The sequence below is a fragment of the Chiloscyllium punctatum genome, chromosome 12 (genome assembly GCF_047496795.1).
Source record: "Chiloscyllium punctatum isolate Juve2018m chromosome 12, sChiPun1.3, whole genome shotgun sequence".
NCBI lineage: Eukaryota > Metazoa > Chordata > Chondrichthyes > Orectolobiformes > Hemiscylliidae > Chiloscyllium > Chiloscyllium punctatum.
Genome location: NC_092750.1, coordinates 34,484,817 through 34,508,699, shown reverse-complemented (window position 1 = coordinate 34,508,699; position 23,883 = coordinate 34,484,817). Strand labels below are relative to the sequence as shown.

The 23,883-nt window shown below is 36.6% G+C and overlaps 1 protein-coding gene across 1 annotated transcript in view; it reads left to right on the top strand.

The window, feature by feature from the left end:
* The window catches only part of wnt5a (wingless-type MMTV integration site family, member 5a), a 28,426-nt gene extending 5,312 nt beyond the window's left edge, over window positions 1-23,114 (top strand). The window contains exons 2-5 of the mRNA XM_072582311.1: window positions 5,014-5,144; window positions 6,539-6,786; window positions 9,849-10,141; window positions 20,882-23,114. Of these exons, the coding sequence (XP_072438412.1) occupies window positions 5,014-5,144; window positions 6,539-6,786; window positions 9,849-10,141; window positions 20,882-21,340 (1,131 nt within the window). The 3' untranslated portion in view covers window positions 21,341-23,114. The remainder of the gene's footprint in view (window positions 1-5,013; window positions 5,145-6,538; window positions 6,787-9,848; window positions 10,142-20,881) is intronic.
* Window positions 23,115-23,883: the final 769 nt, after the last annotated feature.

Below are 23,883 nucleotides of genomic sequence, written 5' to 3'. Positions count from 1 at the left end.
ATATTTCTGCTTAGGAAGATATTTACATAACTTTTTGATGATCTCCTAACATGTACTAAGTGCACTTAGTGCAATTTATATAAACAAATATTGTGACTGCTAGCGGTAGTGCACTTATCTCACATTGATTATCATCAAACAGTCGTAGAAGGACGGTTGACTCCACACAATCCTATCATCTGTTAGTGTATCAGATTGCAGTCTGAATATTTCAGTGATAAAACATTTTTAAAAAGCCCAGAACCGATAGAACGTTTTATAAATTGGCTTAGACTCGGGAAATTGAAGTGAATCGTACCGCGCATTAAAAAAAAGTTAAAGACCTTGGGAAAGTGAATTTTCTTTTTTCATAATAGTGTCTTTAAACTCAGTTGCCACAAACTTGTCTGTGGACACCAAGCAAAATATTTCGTTTCATACTTAATAATTTTATTAGTTTATATCTTCTTTGATATAAAAAAGGTCAATTTGCCCATAGAACAATTGCTTTTCAGAATGGGTTTGTTGTTAGAAGTAACTCTCAAAAGAGTCGGCTACTTGGCTATAGAGGCCACGGGATGCAATAGTCACCCCCGTAGCATCAAGCCTATTTTAATTTCAAACGGTCACATCGATTTTCGTTATTGTCAACAAAGGCGTATTGTATTTGCCTTATAAAAAATGTATCTGACGTGACTAGATATAATCCAGATATTCATCAGCCCTCTAATTTTAACGCACTTTTCCTTACTCTCACCATTTACAATGGGAGTTTTCGTGTGGCCAACAGAATTGGGTTTGTATTGACTAGGCTTGTTGCTGTTTTGGTTTAAAACTCAGCATTTTTGTAAATTATCGCAAGAGCGTTGAATTCTTACTGGAAGCAAGAACTAGCGTTTGAAACTTTGTTTTCACCTAGTAACTACAGATGGGTTTGTTATGATACACGTTGATGCGTATAGTTTGTTCCTCAAAACGAAGATCGTCTCAAGATTGGAATAACTGAGCTTTCTGTGGCAATGTACCAGGTAGTAGCTCGAAATGCAGAATCATGTTGCATGCCTTTTGGCTTAAATTGCAGACATTAATTGCTACGAAAAACATTGTCTCCCAATTAATTCTTGATAAAATTTTAATTTTTGATCCAATTCCATATTATAATCACTGTTCCTTTTCATCAAGGACTATATTAACATCGTGAATATTTCAATTTCTTCAATTTATAATCTTATCACGTGAATATGACAACGTAAGAAAAACAATCTGACTGACTAATAACCTTTCCACGTGTTTTGCACAGAGGATACCAAAACCTTCCTCTTATAAGAAAGAAACCTATTCACACACTGTAGTCGCCTCTTCACTAACTGCCAATAGTATCTGAAAAGTGGGTGTGTAAATTTCTATTTTTTTTTGTGCGTAAATTACCATCTTTAGTCTTATCTCAGTGCAGAATCTAATGGAGATAATTACAACATGTTCTTCTTGGATAGGTTTTATTTGAGACAATAGACTGCTATTTCTTCCAATTGGAAGTTGCTCGAAAATGGACGGCAATAAACTTTGTATGTAATTGAAGGTTAATAAAGCATCTGATCCCCATTCTTAAAAAAAAACTTCAATGCTGAGAAATATTCAGAGAGTACCTGTTGAGGACACCGGACCAATCCGCTGCATAGATTTTTAATACATCTATTTTCAGATGTATTGTAACTAAGGATAAAGGGCATAGCGTTACCCTTTTTTGATCCGTGGACTGTTTCATGTTAGTAATGGTAAAACAAATCCAGCCTCTATCTTTCTTGGGTTAACCGAAAGCTGATTTGAAGTCGGGTGTTTCGGGGATGCTGGAAGTTGGACGCCCATTTAAAAGCGAGGTAGTGATGCAGTACCTTAATTTTCAATATTATGCCACTTGATGGGTACATTTAAAAGGTGCCAGATCAATCATTAGACATTGGTAGAATGAAAATCTATTGGCAAAGTGCTGTTATGTTTTAGTTTGTTGGAAACGTAGTAATTTTGAGCATGTTGGTACACAGGCAAACTGACTGTAACCAATTTCATTGCTCAAAATCCCAGTGTAACTGTTAGACATCAGTGGAGAAAAAGACTATCTGAAACGTTTGATTTGAAAGCGAAACCTTTGTGTTCATATTTTAGCTCAGTCCAGCCACCTTAATTCCCTTCCCAGTCGACAGCCTCGTTTTTCGCTGAACTTGCCCTGTCACCGTTTCATGGTGGTTCAGCATTATTAGTCGGTTGGCAGCAAGTTTTCATACATATTTTCACGCCAGCAGTACAACTTGTAGATCAATGCAATCATATCCGCATGCACAGTTCTGGCAAGCAATCTGAATGCTTTGCTTTGCAAGCGGATCGCAAAATTCACTGCTCTTTCTGTCCATTTGTTTGCTTAGTGGGAGTGTGTTAGTTGAAACCCAAACATTTTAAATGTCACCCAGGTATTCGCGAAAAGCCCTTTAGGTTTCAATGTGCTTGCAAAACGGAGGTGATTTTGTCCAGTCCTGAGATGGGAAGAATTGCCAAACATTATCTTTCGGCTGCCTGTCAAAAGTAGAATGAGATGTTAGAATATGTAAATGGCTGATGAAAACTTATGTCTAACAATTTGTTATCATGCTTCACCAATAGAAAGCAGCAGGACGAATTATGCAACTGGTGTAGAACTGCAGTCTGAAATTGGAAATATGGACCCAACTAGGTTGGAAATGGAAAGGGTCTTTAATTTATGGGCGCGGTGCAGTTCTATTTAAGATTTCTTGAAAAAAAAGTTAGCTACACCGCAGCTTGGTAACATAGAGAACAGATGTTCCTATGGTCGGATTTGATTAAACATTGGTGACGAAAGCATTTACATGGCGTTGTAGAAAATAAAATACTTTATAAATTTCATACTTTGACAGTTAACTGGAGGTCGACAAAGTGCAGGGAATAAACTAATTATTAAATAAACCAAACTCCTTCAAGTTTTGGCTTAACTTCATTTTGGGTGAGTCTTTTTTTTTGTTTCAACGTTTCCAAATGTAAGGAATCATTTAGAGAATTGCGTTTGATGTAACGTTTGAGTTTTGGATCGGGTGCATGCCTTGGATTGGAAGCACACAGTTTAGCTGTAACGATTTATTCAGTTGATTCGACTGAGAGGTTTAGAGGACTGTTAACAGAAACTCTTCCTTGTGTGAGGCTGAGCCCCTAATATTTCCAAAAGTGAAGACTGGACATAACACTAATTCGCAGCAATAATATGTATACTTGTTGCGAGTTTTCAGGTTGAGGGGTTAGATTTGAATTTAAATATCATGTTCTCTCCATGCAAAGGAAACATGGTCTCTAGGATGGTCCTCAGATCGACGTGTTCTTGCTATACCGCTCTCTCCTTGTACATCGAGGGTGGTGGTGGGGTGTCTAGGATGTGACGTGTGTGCACATTACAAAGTTAATAAAATAACTTTCTTTTTGGTATAATCACTTTTCAATCTCTGCCTTTTAACGTGAAGTTGCATTGCTGAAAACGAATTTCTTTTTCCATACGTAAATCTTGACCTGGATAGAAAGTGATGCTGGCTGAGCTTTCCTACATTTGACTTGTTTTAAATCGTTCGGAAGAACGTGTTCGGGTTTCCTAAGTAGTTGCCACCTGTTGGCGAAGTGTTATTTCCCGGGGGAAACATCCCGTATCAGTGGAGGTGTCAATTCAAGTCTTCCGTCCCACTTAATTAGCCAAAGCTGGGAAGTAGAAACGGAATTGAGGTGTGACAGAACCGTTTTTCATGTGTAATTCATCGACTTCTGCCCTGCAAAAATAAAAATCTAGTTAGATCCTCAATCAGAGCTCAACAGTGACATTAGCTCGAGGTTACAGTCATCAATGCAGTTACTAAGGGCCGGATGGCGTCCTTCCCGAAAATTCTGTGCTTGTCAGGAATTATAAAGTCGAGGAAATATGACTTGGATTGGTATTCCTATATTTAAAGGGCGGTACAATGGCTTCAGTAAATAATAGAGAAAATTATCTTTAAAGAACCAGTTATTTGATCTCTTGCTCTAAAATCAAGCGGTTTTTTTTTGTTTCCTGACAGCAGTCATGTTTCTTGCACGAAACGGGAATATGTTTCACTCCTTGTGCCTATGAACCTGTCTGAAGGCTCAGACTGCCCTGTAATGTTAGACCATTTCTCATAGCCTATCGAATCTGTTAGGACCAAGATGTGGAAACGGACCGTTGAAAGTCGCTAATGTTTAATATGTATTGCTTCCCGAAGATTAGAACGACTTTAGAGGCTGCCACTTCAGAATATGGACACATTTCTTCCGATAATTATCTGTTGCGTTTTTATACTCAAACGCAAACTAGGGGTTACCACCTCTTGGCAAATATTTACACGTAAATTATCACCTCCGTTGAGAATAATTAAGGAGACTTCTCCCCTTTCCTTTGGTTACTTTGGCTATATTTCAAAACTATCAGAAACAGGCCTGTGCAGGATTAGTTGAATTCAGCCTTTGCCAACAGGTCAGAGGATGTTAAAAAGCGTCAAATGTTCATTTCTATGGACTTTTCAATATTGCCATTAACCGTCCAAAGTCATAGATCTTGGTTTGTCCAATTTTGGTTCAATGAAGAAGCTAAGCTAAAAAACACTGATTAGGTTACACTTCAGTCTATCTGTTGTGTTCAGTTTATCTGTTGCGCCCCTGAATATCCCACTTGAGGCAGAATAGCAAAGTTATATTCAAATTGTGGTTCTTGAGACTGATCTGGTCCGGGCTGCAACTGTTCGCCAATGACAATGATTCAGATACATCTGGTAAATTGTCCCAGATGTGCGTGAGTTAGTGTAATTGATGGTCAGCCAATGAAGGTTAGAAATGGTACTTGAACAAAAGGAGCTATCTTTTCACCTAAAGGTACTTAACATGACTGCGTTACCAGTCATTATTCTTGAGAACGTCTTATCCTATTTTCATCGACTTCCTTGATGTGTATGGTTTCTGATTTATGTTGTGCAGGGTGGAGGAGAGACAGTGCAAAGGGCGGTTTACTCAGCTTTGAAAAGTGCCATGGCCTGGAGGTACCTGCTGGTTACTGCCACTCTCTTATCGGGCTGCAAACAGGTCCTGGTAGAAGCAAGCTCCTGGTGGTGAGTTCCACTTTGGAAAAGTCTAATTAATAGGTGTGATCCTTATGAAGCGTTAACGGTGCAACTTTGTGTCTGAGTTGCATGGTTATGGGGTAAACCCGTTGAAATTCCGTGGTGTAGACATCATCCCAGTACAAAGTCCGCACATGTGATCCCTTCATGTGTTTTTTTTAAACTGCAAACGACATTAATACCGTGACATATGCTTAACATATCTGAAATGCAGAGTCCATTTCCTCAAAATGTTTATCAAAGCGGTAAACTGTGAAAACCAAACCGTCGGCTCTGAGGTAAATGCTGCCTCACGGCGTCACGTTATGCAATGTGGCCCTCTTACCATTATTAAAATCGTGTATTAGACCGATCCAAGTAATTGGCAGAATTAAAGAACGTCCCTTGTACAGATGACTTTACCCCAATTGGTGTCTTTACTTTTAAGAATTCTGCATCATCTGGGAACTAAGTTCTTTCTGTGCTGGGATAATCATGCTGTTTGTATTTTCACGATATTTTCCTCACAACTGTATTTAGAGACATAGAGCTGTACGGCACAGAAACAGACCCTTCGGTCTAACTCGTCCGTGCAGACCAGATATCCAGTCACATTTGCCAGCATTTGGCTATTATTATTCCTCTCAACCCTTCCAATGCATATACCCAGCCAGATGCGTTTAAATGTTGTAGTTGTAATTGTCAAAATGAGTACTTTTTAAGCTGATAAATGTAAAAATATCTATCACTTAACTTAGCTGATAACTCACATGCAGTGCTTTGTTAAGAATTAATTCATGACAATCATCTGAAATATTCTGCAAGGGTTGTTTCTATTGCTCGTAACTGGGCAATCCCAACACCTGAATAAATCTGGCTGGCTACAATAATCTGTATTTAAGTCAACCGAATTTAAAATAATTCAACCAGAGTTGTGAAGGAAGTACTGAGTTTTTTTTTCGTGTTAATTAATGCTGTTTACTGTTACACCAAATCTACTTTTAAATATTACTATTGTTTTCTTTCTTGGATGGTTGTTAGCAACGGTATTTGCGAAAGGAACGGTTCACCAGTACTTTCAAATTATTAAAATATTTAATTTTCAAATGTTTAATATATACCTATAATTGTCCTAATGTCTTACAGTTGATTTATACCTTAATTGAGTTAAATTTCACATAGACTTTCTTGCTGCACTAACACTTCAGAGTTATGAATTATTTTTGTACTTTGTCTTCTCCATTTTCTATCTCTTCCTTGTAGACTATGCTTGGTAGATTCTGAGTTTTGTTTTTGTCTATCCTCAAGTTCCCTCACCAAAATCTTCCCTTAAATGACAAATTCTTGGCAATTGTGTTTGGAGAAGACATCTTTTCCTAAACTTTTTCTTTTCCCCACTTCAGGTCTTTAGCCATGAATCCCATTCAAATACCAGAAGTGTACATTATAGGAGCCCAGCCTTTGTGTAGCCAACTGGCTGGGCTTTCTCAAGGCCAAAAGAAGCTTTGCCAGTTGTACCGGGATCACATGCAGTATATTGGAGAGGGCGCTAAAACTGGCATCAAGGAATGCCAACATCAATTCAGACACCGGCGGTGGAATTGCAGCACTGTTGATAACACATCTGTCTTCGGCAGGGTCATGCAGATAGGTACATTTTCCCCCAAAATTATGCATATTGTATTAGAAATTGTAGTTTGTGTGTACCCATGTATACATTTGTACAAGTATTTTTGCATTTTCTAATAGCTTTACAGAAATATATAATTTGTGACAAATCTGCCTTTGTTCATACAATTCCTGTTGAATAGACCTCCTTACTATTTTTCTGCTTGAATGACCTAAAGCCTGTTCATTTTTATTTGATAGTTTGCCTTTTATATTTCCTTTTAAATAATCTGATGCATTTGTATCATCACTAATCTTTCCATGAAGTCACATATGAGAAAAATCTTAATGACAGCAACTCATTATTAAAACAAAACTACATTTTGAACTGGTAAATACGTAAACTACAAGTAATCTACCATCATATTTATAATAAACAAATTAATTAGATATCATCAGCCATATTGAAATATTTCGTTCAGTCAGAAACCTCACCAATAGTAGGACACTGTTACATTCTAAGACCATATGTACAAAGTACACCTTGTAGCTAGAAAAAGTATTAATGTTTGTAAAATCTGGATGAAATAATCTCTTTTGCTCGTAGTTGGTTACTGGTTACTGGTTAGCTAAAACAAACAGGGATATGCACTTCATGATTTAATTGTTTAAAAACCCAATGCATTTAATGGGTTTGACCTCATCAAGCATTTTAATTCTACATGTTTTGCACAATTTGAGAGAAGCACTTTTAATTTTTAGAAGTTGACGTGGATGACACATGTGGTAATGACAGCTACATCTTCTGGTTTTGGGTTGGCCTTGGATAACCCACATCAAGAGAAGAACCATGCTAAAATGCCAAAAGTTTAAACTATTTATGTTTGAATATAATATTTTTTAATCTTAGAAGCAAACAAATACATTTATTAATTTTTCAAGTCTGCTCACTTTTTTTTATAATTCCATTCAATATTTATCCCTCAACAACATCACATAAACTAAGGATTATCTGGTCATTATCACATTTTTTTTTGGACCTTGCTGTGAGTTAACTGCCTGCTGCATTTTCTATATTAATACATTCAGTGACACAGCTTCAGAAAGGGAAATTCATTGACTGTAAATTGCTTTGGGATGGCTTGAGGGTATGAAAGGCACAATATAAATACATGTCTTTCTTTTATAAACTATGACAGGCTTGACTTCTAGGCTCAAAGAACTGTCATGGAACTAAGTTGAATGTTCACAATTTTTTTCTTCTTAATTAACCTTAGCATAGTCAAACCTATGTAAAATTGGTTTAATAGCATTTTTCATTATGGGCAGGGATTGTATTCTTCACTCGTTCAACCATTGTACACTTATCCAATCTTGGCCAGTGTCCAGTGACACCATAGTTCTAGTTTACTGAAATATTGGAAACTGCAATAATTGCAATTCCTGTTTGCATGTTACTACAAATTGCAAGTCAATCTGAAAACCATGACCTGATGACAAACCTGAACATATATTGCCCATTGCTCATTTCTTTTGCAAGTAATGATATAATGACTTAGAATCATTTTCTGTCTACTTCTGTACACTTTTTGATATTATATTTTTGTTGCTTTTCTTTCTTAATTTAGCTTTGACTATTGTGTAGAATCACTGGCAAAGAGCCTTGGGGTGAAAAGCAAAGAAACTAGCTTGTGTTAAGTTACATAGTTGTTTTGTATTTCTTCTGTATCTGATTCTATGTGGCCTCTTGAAGTATTTCTTTAACTACCATACAAGCTCCTTGCCTGCTTTAAATCAGCACTTTATTCAAAGTTCCTTCTTCTTAAAATGACAAGTGAAAACCTAATCCAGACCTTTATTAAGAAAAATGGCAAGTAATCTTTACAATTTTTTTTAGTAACAAATGGAATGTATTCTTGTATCAATCTTAAGCAGTTATTTGGACATATATATTTCTTATTGGACTTTTGGTACAGCGTTGAACAGAAGGCAGGAGATTTCACTAGGTTATGCTGTTCTCTCCTGTGCAACTCAATTGAAATTGAATGGAAGATCAAAGAATCTTAAATACAAATTGTATCCTGTACAAATCAAATTTCTGCAATTGTTTGCACTTGTGTTACATACATACTATTTGGAAGGCAGCCCCAAATCTTCAAGATTGGTCACACCCCAAATCAGATTAATCACTATTGTGAATTTCTAATTACTCCTGTTTGCAGGCCTTCAAAGAACCTCTTAAAATTAAGGCACCTTTTACAAGTTTGTTTTTGTTAACTTTCTCAGAAACTGACTGCTGTACTGTAATATAATTTGTAACTGGCTCTGTGTAGACTTTTGAAAAGTCAATTTCAGTTTTTAAGATCAGGCTACTGACAGATAGTCTAAATCACTATGATTAAAATTTTTACTTGGTGTTAGATTGATTTTCACCTGCACCAGTAAAACTACATTAGATTATTACTCTTATGTATGTAAGGAAATATTCATCACAGCAAATATTTTTTAAAACAAAATTCTAATATGTTTCCTACTGCATTGACTGTGTTGATTTGAAATGAAAAAATACTGCTTAACAGTGGTACCATTTTGAACACAATTTATGTCTGGCCCTCTGGTTGTATTCAAAAGAGAAACACGTGGCATAGTTGACTATTCATGATGTAGCTCAAACTATATATACAATGGTTGGAGTTTTCAAATTAATTTTAGAGCAAAGTTGCAAGAAGCTCTGTTAAGGTTTTATTTTCAATTTGTTTTTCTTTAATTCACCAAGAAGATCTAGGTTCGAATATTATGTGCTAATTCTATAGAAATAATCTACATATTCTTTAATATAACGCAGGGACATACTGTAATTATTTGAGACAGTCATCTGTGTCGCATAGCTTTGACATGGAAAGAGTTTTCACCTTTGTTTGTATAGCATGTATTAAACACAATTATTTCATTTTCCCAACAACTGAGGGCCTTCTGGGTCTTCCACAATAAACCATGATAATATGCAAGAATTATTACCAGACTGATTTTGAATGTGCGTGTTTTTAAAAAGAAATGTTGATTGATTTACCCTGCTGTATTGAAGCCTTTTATAATTCCCACTAGGAAGCCGAGAGACTGCGTTCACCTATGGGATCTCAGCAGCTGGAGTGGTGCATGCAATCAGCCGTGCTTGTCGTGAAGGGGAGCTGGCTACATGTGGCTGCAGTCGTGCTGCACGGCCCAAGGATTTACCACGTGATTGGCTATGGGGTGGCTGTGGAGATAATGTAGAATATGGCTACCGGTTTGCAAAGGAGTTTGTGGATGCCAGGGAGAGGGAGAAGATCTATCAGAAAGGAACGTATGATAGTGCCAGGACATTCATGAATCTTCATAACAACGAGGCTGGAAGAAGGGTAAAGTGATATTATCTTCTTTGAATTTATTGAACATTAATATATATTAGTAGATTGAAGAGATATTCATATAGTTTTTCTTTCCCTTTGCGATTTCATTTTTAAAATTAGCTGTAAATAACTTTTTTTCCACAATTACTTGTGACCAATTTTACAATATCTCAAAGTATCAATTAAACTCCATGTATAGCCTGTGAGTCAAGAGATTAAAAAGTTCATTCCCCATTTGTGGGGTGAGACTTTAGTGAGATATTGAGGTAATGCTACATTGTCAGATGTTCTGTCCTTCAGATGAGAAGTTAGACATTGTCCTCCTGTTAATTTTAGAGATGAAAGTAGTTGCATGAGATCACATAGCATTAGCCAAAGAACAGTGATTTCTCCAGTTCTTTGGCTAAAATCTCTCCCAGAAGTAACACCACCTGAAACAGGTCTCACTAACAGGTTGATGCATCTTGCTGTCTGCAAATTTGCTGTCACTGTTGCCCCCATATTAGAAGCTGCACATCAAATCAAGGAATATCTTGCTTGTAGGTTAGAATATGTGGATAATGGGAGAAAAATAACAACAAATGATATTCATAAATTTTGAATAAATGTTTTATTATGTCCATAACGTGGTAAGTACCTCTAATAAACTTTTATAATTGGCCTTCTATTATGCTGCTAACTTATGTAGCAGCAGAATTTGTTTGTATGAACAATTAAAAAGTCAACAAATTTTTTTGGGTCTGGATTTGTTCAGGTGAGGATGGCAGATTTTCTTCTCTAAAGAGACATGAGCAAACTAGATGGATTTTTACTAATTTGGTAGCTTAATTGTCACCATTCCTAAGGTTGGCTTTTTAGACTGGATTTATTTAATTAAAATTAAACTCCCCAGCTTCTGTGTAGGACCTGAGATCATGTTCTGGATCATTAGTTCAGGTCTCTGGTTTACTAATTCAGTAACATAACAACTTTGCTACTGGACCCTCTTAGGTCAGCTTAGCACAGCCAGATGCAGAGTAAAACTTCATCTACTCTGCCCCTCCTTGAAACTTGCTTTTTCCTGTGTTGAGACAGGATTCTTTTATGGAAGTAAGTAATTTGCATCTCTTGTTGGTTTTCAGCATTCACATTTTCAGGCCATTGTATAAATGAAAGTTTTTGCCAATTTAAGTATAAAGTATGCTCAGTTGTGGGCCTTTAATTAAATAATACTAATTTAAATAATCTAAGAGATTTTTATAATTTCACAAAGGTCATAATGTAAATGACTTTATCTACATTCTTATACTCAGAATTCTGGTTCAGCTATTCCCAATAATGGTTAATATACAACTTAGGGTTGGAATATAGAAGAAAAAGGTTCAACAGGATAAATTATAAAACAAGCCTGCACATTCCATAAAAGGTACAGCAGTGTTCTATGGATTGCAAGACCTAACCATAGAAATTAATACAGCCCTGTAGGTTGTTAATTTCTAATGAGCAAAAGCGTAGCAGACTATTAAAATGCAACAGCTTCTTCACTGGCTTGAGCTCACTGCTTTGATTGCTCTTAAAAGTAGAGAAACATGAATTGATTTTGGCAGGAACAGAATTTGCTCAAATTTAAACATATGGAACATTACAAATGTTTTTACATTTCCCTGTCATCTGTTGCAAATAGTTTATAGTTTGTCTCCATGGGCACTAATGCATATAGCCAGCTGTCAAAAAATACAGTCTGAAGCTGACAATGACAGGCATAATCCTTGGTAGTGAGATATGCTCCAATGCTAATAAAGTAAACTCTAGGCTTACTTGAGTAAGTTGTCATAATAGTCACTTTTTTTCAAAAAACTATATCCATTGACATCATGCTTTTCTTCCTATTCTAGTACTTATTCAAAGTTTTATTACACTGGCAAGGCCAATGATTAGAAACTTGTCAGTGACAAAAGACTAGTATTTCTCATTTCTGTGCCTATTTGTATCACTATATCATAATTAAACTTCTTAGGCCCCTGATTTCTAATAGGTTGGGAGATATGATTTTGAACAAAATAATAATTTAAAAATAAAGATATGCACAAAATGTTAATTGTAAAACATTGAGCATGTGAAAAGGGAGTGTCAATGATCAGGAATGCTTATTGGGATATTATGGATATAAGCTCAATGATGTCATGACCATTCTGGATGGAAATCATAGTGAGCATGCATAAGATTTCCTACATAAGATTTTCTCCCTGCATAAAATGTAACCCTGCAGAGTTACAGATTAGCAATCCAGGAGTCTGGAGTAATGATTCAAAGAACATCCAGCATGCCATTTGAGAATTGGGATTTTTAACATCTGCAAATCAGAAAAAAAAATAGTTTAATATGGTGGACTGACTCACTAATATTCTTTAGGCAAGAGAACCCACAATTCTCATCTGGTTTGCCTGTAAGTTCTGTCCCATACCAACTTGGTTGACACCTTATTTTTTGAAGTTGTCTACCAAGTCACTCAATTGCACCAATTACTACAAAATATATTTTCACCACAGGCTCAAGAAAGTGATCAACTGCCACCTTTATCAAGCTATCTAGGGAAGAGCAATAAATGTCACGCCAGCGATTCTCTCATCCTGAAGTGTTGATGATTCCTGCTTGAAGCAAACATTTGCAAAATTAACCCCTATATTCCAGATATGTAATTTTTACTATCTATCATTAAGTGGCAAAATGCTTCTCTATTGAATAATATAACACACTAAAGTATAATAATGTCTTGAGTATTTATAGGAGTTAGCCTTTATCTGAAACTTCAGACAGTCATTTTAAGTATTTTTTTCAAAGCAGCCCAAACTTACTAGTATATTCAGTTAATCAATAAGTTATTATTGCTAAAGTTGATATTGCTTTTGGGACTGGTGGAGTGAAATTGTATTGTATGATAGTTGTATAATAACATAAAAGTTTGTGTGAAGTCCCTTTCTCCAATAGTGTAACAGAGATACAGAGTCAATTGAAAATTGCATTTTCAGCCAATGAGTAGAAATGGCTCATGTATAGATTTCTTTTAGTTGCTTTGTAACTACAATTTAAAAAAAAGATGTTTGTAACTGACAAATAACCTACTTGGCATTTGTAGCTATTTGTCGATAAAGTATGGTGCTGGATAAAGCACAGCAGGTCAGGCAGCATCTGAGGAGTGGGAGAGTGATGTTTCGGCATAACTCTTCATCAGGACTGGGCCTGAAACATTGACTGTCTTGCTCCTCAGATGCTACCTGATCTGCTGTGCTTTATCCAGCACCACATTTTATCGATTCTGACTTCTCCAGCATCTGCAGTCCTCACTATCTCCTAGTTGTAGTCATTTGAAATATGCAAATAAGTAAGGTTTTGTAAGAGTTAAAATTTAAGATTGCTTTAAAAGACTAAGATGGTTTGAGTTTTTCTTTCATGGTTTAGGTCATCTCAACCCTTTAATTGGATTATTTTCTTAGATTCCTTGAGTTTAATTAATTTTCTATTCGGTACAAACTACAGCAAGGTTGTTGTAGTGTTCTATCTGGGACATAAGAGAGTTCATCCATTCTGGATAATGGTAGCTTTAATAGAATGTATGTTATATATGCTTTATATCTCATACATATATAAAATATATAAACATTTCAATGTTCCTGTAAATGAAATAACCTGAGCTCCTTTTCAATGAGGCATTGGAAAATAGCAAAAGAGCGTTTTGTTTGCTCTTCCAAACAATGAATATATAGCAGTAACTATTGTAATTTCTTTCTTATTGCTGTTTATGAGCTTCCGGAAGTATCTGGGGGTGGAGTTTGGGGAATGGGAATGAAACCCCTGATTATTGAAAGATTACTAATTCACAAAAAAATCTAAAGTTACATGTCCAATCTTCAAATAGAATGAAATTTGTCAAAAGAAATGTCATCGTTTTTAAGAACCCCTTGCAGTTCCAAACAAAATCTGAATAAGCTACTTTCCATGTGATCCATCACTTAAGGCAGAAATTATTATTTCAAATTCGGTTTCCTTACATCTTCAAAATTCAATATACACAATATTGAGCGCTATTTTAGAAGCATTTAAGAAATAAATCAAAGCTAGCTAAGATCTGTGTATAAAATAAATAAGAAATTAAAACATGAACTAGTAGAATATTCTTGAATTATCTCCAGTTTCTCCTTTCCTGAGGATAATGATTAATGTTTGATTAGAGTCTAGTGGGTTCTGGCCTACACCCATTCTTTACGCAATTAATAATGCATAATATATTATTTTAGATAATAAATCTCTTTGAGAAATTTCACAGTATGGATATATTGCAGCTATATTCAATTTTCTTCTCTCAAGGACCCTGACAAAGCACTTCATCAGGGGTCATTGACTTCCAATGGACATAGAAATAAAGGGGCAGAAGTAAGCCATGCAGCTTTCAAGCCTGATCTGCCATTCTAGTTCATAGCTGATCATATACCTCCTCATCATTTTTTCCTCTGCCATCACTGTACCCCATAATGTCATTAGTATCTAACAATCTTTCAATCTCTCTCTTGAATACACTCAATGATTGAGCACCACAGCCAAAACGTTCTCACCAAAATCTGGAGATACCTGAATAGATGGTGAATGCATTGTAACTCAGTATGATATCACATTGATCGATATTCAGGACTCTTTACTTGCAAATAGAAGTGAATACTTGCATTAATACCAAATTTCTGCCTTCAATAACACAAGTTTGGCAAAGTACTCATAAATGTGATAAGTGACAGAAGACAATGTTTGATTTACATGTATTATATGAAAGCTATTATTATAACCTTTTCAATCCAGTATGATGAGACCGCTTCTGTATTGAATATAAAATTACAGCATTAATTCAACTTTGCTGCATGCAAAAGAGAACACAAATCTGCTCTCTATTAATGTGGACATTTTGCAGTTCCAAATTTCTAATGATTGACACAAGTGATGGATGTTGAATTTTTACATATTGGTTGTTGGATACTGCAATTTGATCAAACTGAGGTGCTTTATCTGGGTACAAAACTCAGTTTAATGAAACTTTTAAATGATAAATGGGAACTATGGTAGCACAGTAAATATGAACTCCAGGAGCAATGGAAACAATCTGCTTCTTTTTAATTCCCTGTAGTATTCCCAGGGATGTAATGCAGTGTTCATAAATCAAGCATTTGGAATCCATTCTCATCAACTATCCAAGCACAAGGACATAAATGCTCCATGTGCAGCTCTTTTTTCAAGAAATGTAATAATTTGTACCTATTGGAAATTATTAAACTTGCAAGCTTAATAGTTACAACAGTTGTGTTGACCTAGCAAAGGAGAGGTACTAAGTTCATACATTAGCTAAAATCACCACTTGCAAACATGTAGCCCCAATTGGCAAATTGACTGGTGTTTCAGAATTTTAAAAAATGATTAAGTTATGTTACATCTTTTCAGAAGTGCAACTTCTCATGACGGATTGTGAAGCAGCATTAATTGTGTCCCCAGAGAGTTATACAGACATTTTGGAAGGTGCAGAAGGCAGCTTGGGTATTTAGAATTTTCACAAAAGTAAAAAATTGCAGCTTCATTAGATGTTTGACTCACAGCTGTACTGTTAGTAATTATTCCATGTCCAGTAGAGAAACTGGGCAAGATATTATTTTTAAAGTGTCGGTCTTTAATCAGTAGATCTGAGGATGTTTCAGTCTACAGAGGCTAACCACTTAAAAAAAATCAGTTCACTCAGTAATGCTTGAATACTTGAATCTGAAGTGCAATTTTATTGAGACTTAGACTTTCGACAAATGAAATAAATATTTAAACTTTGTAATAACAACTGTTTATATTTGGAAATATAGCTCTGTGAAAATAAACCCTCTGAAGTCTAATGAATAGCATAGGTTAAGATTGGCAAATTTATGTCACAAAGACCGCCAGATCGATCTGAGCATTTTCACATTTGGGCAAGATGTGATCTACTTACAATATAAGCAGGTTTGTCCTGCAATGATTACAACCTGTTTGAAGTTCAGGGAACAATTGCTTTAAATTTTGTTCTTCAGTTTTTCATAACACAGCTAAATTGGTTAATAATTAAAGATTTAGGCCTTGATAATATAATTTTATATGTTGGGACGAGGAATGGATATGGTGCCAATTTACTATCCAAAATATAAACTTATTGAACTTGCTTATAATTCAAAACTTTTCTTAGGCCATAATTCAACCATCAAACCTCAAGCAAGTTTATACAACCTGTCCTTATAATTTAATCCTTTAAGTCTGGCTTTCATTTCAGTGAATCTGTGCTGCTGTCCTCCAAAATCAATGGGTCAGGTTTTGCTTAAACTATAATGGGGGTTGAACTAGTAAGTGATTCCTGGAGAACTATTTATTGCATGATTTGCACTGCACCACAGTATTTCAAAAATAGCATATTTTGGATGATGCTTTTGATAAATTTTCTGCATTTCTCTGTTAATTGCCTAATAACTCATCAGAGAAATTTAAGCCTAATAATTCATAGCAAAGCAGCCTCATAATGTTGTCATAATTGTTAATGATTGCCAAGTCAACCTCTTACCAAGGAGCTAAACAGTTATAAGCATGGAATGTCATTTACTGAAGCTACAATTTGTTTTAACTTTTAAGGTATGTTAAACATTGTATTACTTTTAATTTTTCATTTTAATCTCTTTTTCCTCTCTTCCAATGAAATTTTTCTTTGTTTTTTTTAAAATTCCTGACATGGAATTCTCCCAGTCTAATTCACCCTCCTTCTCAGTCCCTTCCTTTGTTTTTACATCAGTCTTTAAATCTCATTGGTTAAAGAGGTTCAGCAATCATCCTATTATTCATTAAGGTACTTGGTTCTTTTTGTTCCACTATTATCAGTTAGTCTTTCCAGAAATCTGCAGGCAAAAAACCCAGAAAAAATCAGGTCAAAGTAACAGGTCTGTGAGATGCATCACTATAGCAAAGCCTGACCTAACATATATGATAACTAAAATCAGTGGTCAAGGTGGGGTATGACCAAAGTTCGAGAAAACTGAAGCATTGATTCATTATTTTTGTCTTCCAATTCACATGAAATAAAGGCCAAGTTTAATTGGTATTTCAGTACCTGTGCACTAGCTTTCATGATTTGTGTATATACATACTGAGCTCCTTTTTTCTCCTTCATAAATCATATTTTTTGATCCTTAAGAAATTATTACAATTTGTCTCACGCTTTCCAATGTTTAACTCTAGCTGCCACTTGTTTAGTCTTTTGTTCCTTTGTAAATTCTCTTCTTATTTTGAGAATAATATATAATTTTGAAGTGAGCCACATTTGTTCTTTTCACTGTGACTTGGGGCAATTGAAATTTAGGTATGTCCGTGCTATGGCAAAAAAGAATTGCACAAAGTGATAAGTAATAGAATAGAAATAAAGTAATAGCATATAAAACAATCAGGCATAAAATAATTTCCTCCTTGTCCACCTTAATTTGAGCAATGAATTGTGTGAGTCCAGCCTTTCCACAGATTCTCCAACAAGGAGAAGGGAGACAACCTGAAAGTTAATTCAGTTTTCAAATGTTTTAAATATCATTCCAGACTGGGTATCATTTGACTGAAAGACAGTGCTTGATGTATCCACTAAGCACCTTAATTTTGTATTTTTCCATGCTCTGAGTCTATGAATACTGAACTTTCTAATTTTATTTTAATTATGGTTAAGACCATTTCCATTGTTTACTCTTTCCTCATAGAAGTTATATCCTGGGGATACAATATTCAAGAAAACTTTGCACTTTTTTGTCACTGGACCTCCTAGTGTCTTCCTAGACTTAGGAGTACAGCTATGCAAAACATGTAGAATGAATGAGAGTAAAGTATAACTATTCCCTTGATTTGCAAAAAATTGGTCCTGCAGCAGCTCATCTACCTCTGTAGTACCACACTGTGAATCATTGTTTATATTAATTCTGGTTCAATTTCCATTCAAGAAAGTTCCAGCTAGTTTACTAATCAAATCAATTTTTTTTCTAAACATGCAGGCAAGTGCATTATCTAGATACAGCTAATATTTTCCTGAAATGTTTTAATCTTAGGTTTGAAAACTTTGAGGCCCATTTCTTTTCACGAGCAGTTTGCTGAAGTGGTTCTCTGGTGCTGACTATTATTCCCATTGCTGTTGAAAACCTGTATTAATCGACCATTTTAACGTTTCCCTCAGGATGCTGCAAAGTGTTTCACAATAAATAAATTACTTTTGATGTCTAATCATAGTAAACATAACAACCAGCTCACAGATAGCCAAATCTCACAAACAGCAAATAAATGAAGTGTTTCATGTCATTGGTAGTGGGAGGTATGTTGACCAAAGGACCACCAGAAATCTATGCTATCTAAATATTTCCACAAGAGCTTAATTTCTAAAATCAATTTATGCAATAGTTATTTGTAATGTGCGTTTTTTTGTATTAAATGTACAGAATTGTGCATATGCAACTGTTTTAAAGTTGTCCCTTGAACAACAACATCACTATTGTTGTAAATGACTTCTGTTGGCTGGGAATAACTGAAAAAATGACCATATATGTCAGTAGAAGCAAAGCTCATTCAGCTAATATAGATGCAGGCAGCAGTGTTTTTGTCATTCAGCTCTTGGCAACTGTTTCTGTTTCAGTCACTTTTCGACCCAGCAGTATTGCAGCTTTAAAACCGTATTGTTGTCGAGCTAAAAGTGCAATTGCAGTTCCCCTTGGAATTTATCACTGACTAGTCAATTAATCAGGCCTCTGCTTTAAAGAAATCATTAATAACATCACTCTTCCTTGCTCCCTCCTGAGAGATGTACTTGTTTTCATGTTTTGGCACCACTCTCCTCTGTTGAATGTGAATTTCAGGGACATCATGTAATAATGGAAGTTAACCTTGTGATTAACACAGCATCAGTTCAATACTATGCACTTACTTTCGAATGTAATGCAACATGATTTGACTGGTGTATGCATTCATGCAGCACCTTGTCTGTTTTAACACTGATTGTTAAAATGTAGATTCCTAACAGATTTCAAACTACTGGATTTATATTTCCAGATGCTGTTCACTGCAGTAACTTTAGGTAATCTCCCATTTGGACCTATTTGAATCTTGAGTTGATGGCCAAGTTCTGAAATAATCCACCCAGGGAAAGTAGATTCTGTCGAAGTGTTAAAACATGTTGAGGAGCTGGAAGGAGATTCAGTAGAGGCATTGGTCAACTAACTTCTAATTTGAAGAGCTAGTATTAATTGACTTTCTTCCTTTTGAATTTAAAGTTCATTCATTATTATGTAAAAAAAATTATTTTAGGTTGGTGCGTGAACTATTTTAATCTATGACAGTAATTGTGACAAATTGGTTTAGTCAAGTTTCTAGAATACTAATCAAAGTATTTTTAAAAACGCAATCAATATTACTGCAATAAAGAAGTGCATTTTTGGATTTTCATAATCTTTTGCTCTGCGAAGACTGAATGAGACATTAGACATCTTGACGGTGCCAAATACTGAGCCGTATATAAAACCTATGACAGTATGAGTTGTGTCAGTCAGAATTGCAGTTTGAATTCAGTTTTCAGAAGATTCTGGGAATTTTAAATACCTATCTCCTGAGTGTCAAAGTCTGTAGGACTGGGTCTGTCTGAAAGTCAGTAGGATTGAGGTGACAGAGACTAGGTAGAAATTTTACGTAGGAAGTATGTTTCTTAGGGTCTGAATTTTGCAGTCCTCCGCCCGGTCTGTTTTTGGCCAGGGGGTGGAGGTGCAGTACATAAAATATGATGGGTGATTAGTCCACTACTTTTCAGCTCGCCCCTGACCCCTTCCCCATAAAGCAATTGACACACATCATTTTTGAAAAGCTATTAATGGCCAGTTGAGGAATGTTAAGAAACCAGATATTATGTTTGCATTCTTAAATCAACTGTCTTTTTGCCTGGGCTCTGGCTGGACTGGGTGTGTCCTTTTAACTAGATTGCTTTAAAAAATGGAAAAGAACATGCATGTGTGCTTCAAGGGCTGCCCTGTACTGTATGTGTTGAGGACATTACCTCCAGATACTGACCCACCTTTTTCACCAAAACTTGCCTCCCTCACACCCCTTGCTGCTGGGCTAGCTGATGTTTCCCCACACAAAACCAATTACTTACTTGGGTCATGGTGTCAGGGCTTCAGGTTTTGTGGGGGAGGGGGTGCAGTTTTGGAGCTTTTGGGACTGCTCCAGCTGCTGACCAAGTGGTTTGTCTAGTAGCTCCTGGGAATGTGATCCCTTCCAACTGAGGGGCACAAGTCCCACTCTCTGTACTGACAACACCTCCCATTTGGAATTGCTATATAGATCTGTGATTTTGTTTAATGGATGTCAATCAACATCTCATTATGTTTCTGGGGTGGGTGGGGGTGGTGTCTCACCACCACCCCCAATCAATATTCAGCATGAATTGACCTGCGGAGCATGTGGTGTTGATAGAGTGGATACCCTTGAATGAGTGGGTAGGTGGGGGTGAGAATCTAAGGGATGTGGAGTAGAGGTGTTTCAGAGTCTTTCAGCCGGGTGAGGGTTGGGGCTACTGAAAGTGTGTGGAGTTTGGTGGGGACAGAGTCTGGCCAGTCCTGTCACAGTCCCTGGGTTGTGAAGCGGTGGAAAGGAACTGTTTCTTGAACTCTGCTTTCCCCTTTACGTTAACACCTTCCTCTCTGCTGTTTCTTCCAGATGGTCTATAACTTAGCGGATGTGGCCTGTAAATGCCACGGCGTGTCGGGTTCTTGCAGCCTGAAGACCTGCTGGTTACAGTTAGCTGACTTCCGCAAGGTTGGCGATGCGCTCAAGGAGAAATATGACAGCGCCACAGCCATGAGGTTGAATGGCCGCGGCAAACTGGTACAGGTGAACAGCCGCTTCAACCCACCCACCACCCTGGACCTGGTCTATGTCGACCAGAGCCCCGATTACTGTGTCCGCAACGAAAGTACCGGCTCCCTGGGCACGCAAGGCCGCCTGTGCAACAAGACCTCGGAGGGCATGGACGGCTGTGCGCTGATGTGTTGTGGTCGGGGCTATGACCAATTCAAGACGGTTCGCACTGAGCGCTGCCACTGCAAATTCCACTGGTGCTGCTATGTCAAGTGCAAAAAGTGCACAGAGGTTGTCGATCAGTTTGTCTGCAAATAACCGGTACCCCTCCAAACACAGAAAACCTGTAGCTACAGAGGGAAAGCGAAACCTTGAGAAATTCGAGAATCCTAGGAATGGGCTGCAAAGCACAAACTGCCTTTTAATATTTCAGCCAATGGAAAGCAAATTGATCAAATCAAATGACAACTGCAAAACTACGTACATTTTAAGCTTTACAGAAGATCCATTTAAAATGCATTTAACGCCAAACACTGACTAATATGGAATTAGAAAGTAATGGGAGACGGGTCTGTTCAATTGTCAAATATCTAGAGACTAGGATCAACACTCAACGTGCACTCAAGAGTGGCCCCGCCTTGATATCTCTCCAAGTGCAGACTGGCCCAGAGGGAATGATTGGTGTTGACTATTTACGAGATAAAATTTTCCCTGAGATCTGAACATGGAAACAACGTGAACGCTCTTAACACTCTTGATCTTTAAAGAGAGGGACTGCACCGCTCCCCCCCCAGCCCAACCCAACCTAACCTAACCTGGAAGTGAACTAATTTTGGATATAAATGTGTCAATCTAGTTTTACACTTCAGAAATTTCACTAAAAAGGCAACTCTGCTGACGATCACTCATTGGCTACCCCGAGACTTAAACTTGACAGAAGTTTCCTGGGTTCCTGTGTCGCCTTCTAATATTTAAAAGCATTGTTTAATTCCTGGCTTGCCATGTATTTATTTTGCAGAAAATATTCGCTGTGGTGGCAGTCTGGTTTCTGTGTGTTTAAACCAGTTAAGTCCACACAATGCACAGACTGGGAGAGTTGTAGCACAGATGGACATTAACATAGAGAACGTCTTTCATTGCAATATTTTAGTCTCCAAAATAAAAGATATATAACTGCAGGTCGAAAATGGGAGGACTTGCTGGTATGGTAACTATATATTACGGGCAAACTAAGGTTTATTGGTGTCTAATATTCCAACTTTGTATATACGTCTACAATCAGCGATTTAAATTGTATTTATTACAAGTTATATTTAGATTAGATTTGTCTAAATCTGCATTTTAATGGATTTGCTGCAATTGTAGTCATCTAACATGTCCAATTTGTTTTCCTTTTGTAAATCCGTGGAATGTCACGCAAAGTGGACATTGCTAATGTTTGTAGGATGTGTGTCTTCCTCCAACCCCCGAACAGTTTGGGAGTGGACGGGGGAGGGAGGTGGTTCAGTTCCCTGGAATGTTGCACTGACCTAAGTTGTAAAATTGTTACAAACAGCACTTGTGCACCGCACCATTCCCATGTCATAAAACGTTAGGGTATTTTTTGGGGGTTGAATTGGTTTATAGTTTGTGTTGCGTTCGTTCCCAAGAAACAGGAGACTTTTTTTTGTCGTGTTGGGTTAGCGTAGAACTTGCATACGTGGGAAATATGGTAACTTGGTGACTATCTTGTTAGGGCAATATTTGTCTCTGTGGTACCACAGTTTCTGGCAGCGTGTCTTTATAGCGATGCATTGAACATCTCTTAAGTGCTGTACATTTCAAAGTGGATTTTTTTCAATTATAACGGTACAATGTTGCAAAAATAGATATAATCCAGGCCAGTAACAAAAATGTCATTGCAATTAATTTAACCGTGGATAACTTTAATCTAGTGTATTATGTTGTATGCTTTTGGTGGTCTGACTATGGAACAGTACTTGATTATAGTTCATTGAATAACCTTAATCGTTATACCACCCCTTAATGTTTAATGGCTATTTATGAGGAGAGTTATTTTCAATGTTGGAAATAAAACTGCTATAGTTCCAAATGTTATTGTTTGTCTATTCCCATGCAGTAAGTTGTGTTTGTTTCAAAAAATCCTTTCACGAACTCAGTATTGTTCTTAACTGTTTCCAAGGGTTATCCATGTTAATTCACCTAAACACGCTTTTCAATTGATTTTCACCTTTCCAGTTAAATCATTAGTATAATGTTCGAGATTCAGAGGAAATGAATCCTCTCACCTGTCGATGGGAAATGCCATTAGTTGCAGGACTGGGTGGTCACACGTGTCATCTTTTAGGATGTTATTTGGGAGAGGGGGAGTCACAATTTCTGTCGGTTTTAGAGGTAGAATAGCTTTTATTTGTCATTTCTACAATATACAACTGATACAGTAAGAATGTGAGTATCCAGCATCTGTCCTGATAGTACCTCACAAAGCCTGTCTTGATTTATTTTTAATATACTTTGTCAATTTTGAGGAAGAAACGGAATGTGTTTGTCATTGTATTTGAAAGTTGTTTCCCTTTCACTGATTTGGAGATAGGGAGACATGAACTGAATGAAGGATAACACTATTAAAGACCTCCTTTATGTTCTGATCCTTCAAAATAGGGCGGTGTCCCGGGTGCAGGAGGCTGGATTCACAGCCATCTGTCCATCTATTTCCATTCTTACTTGCGTTACTAGATTTTCACCTCAAGTAGCCCGATCAAAAGCAAAGCCCGCCGACGTATCGATCTGCCTGAGTTGGGTCTTAGCTCTATTAAAGTTGATTTGGAGGAGTTGGATTGAGGTGTACGAAGTTAAAAATC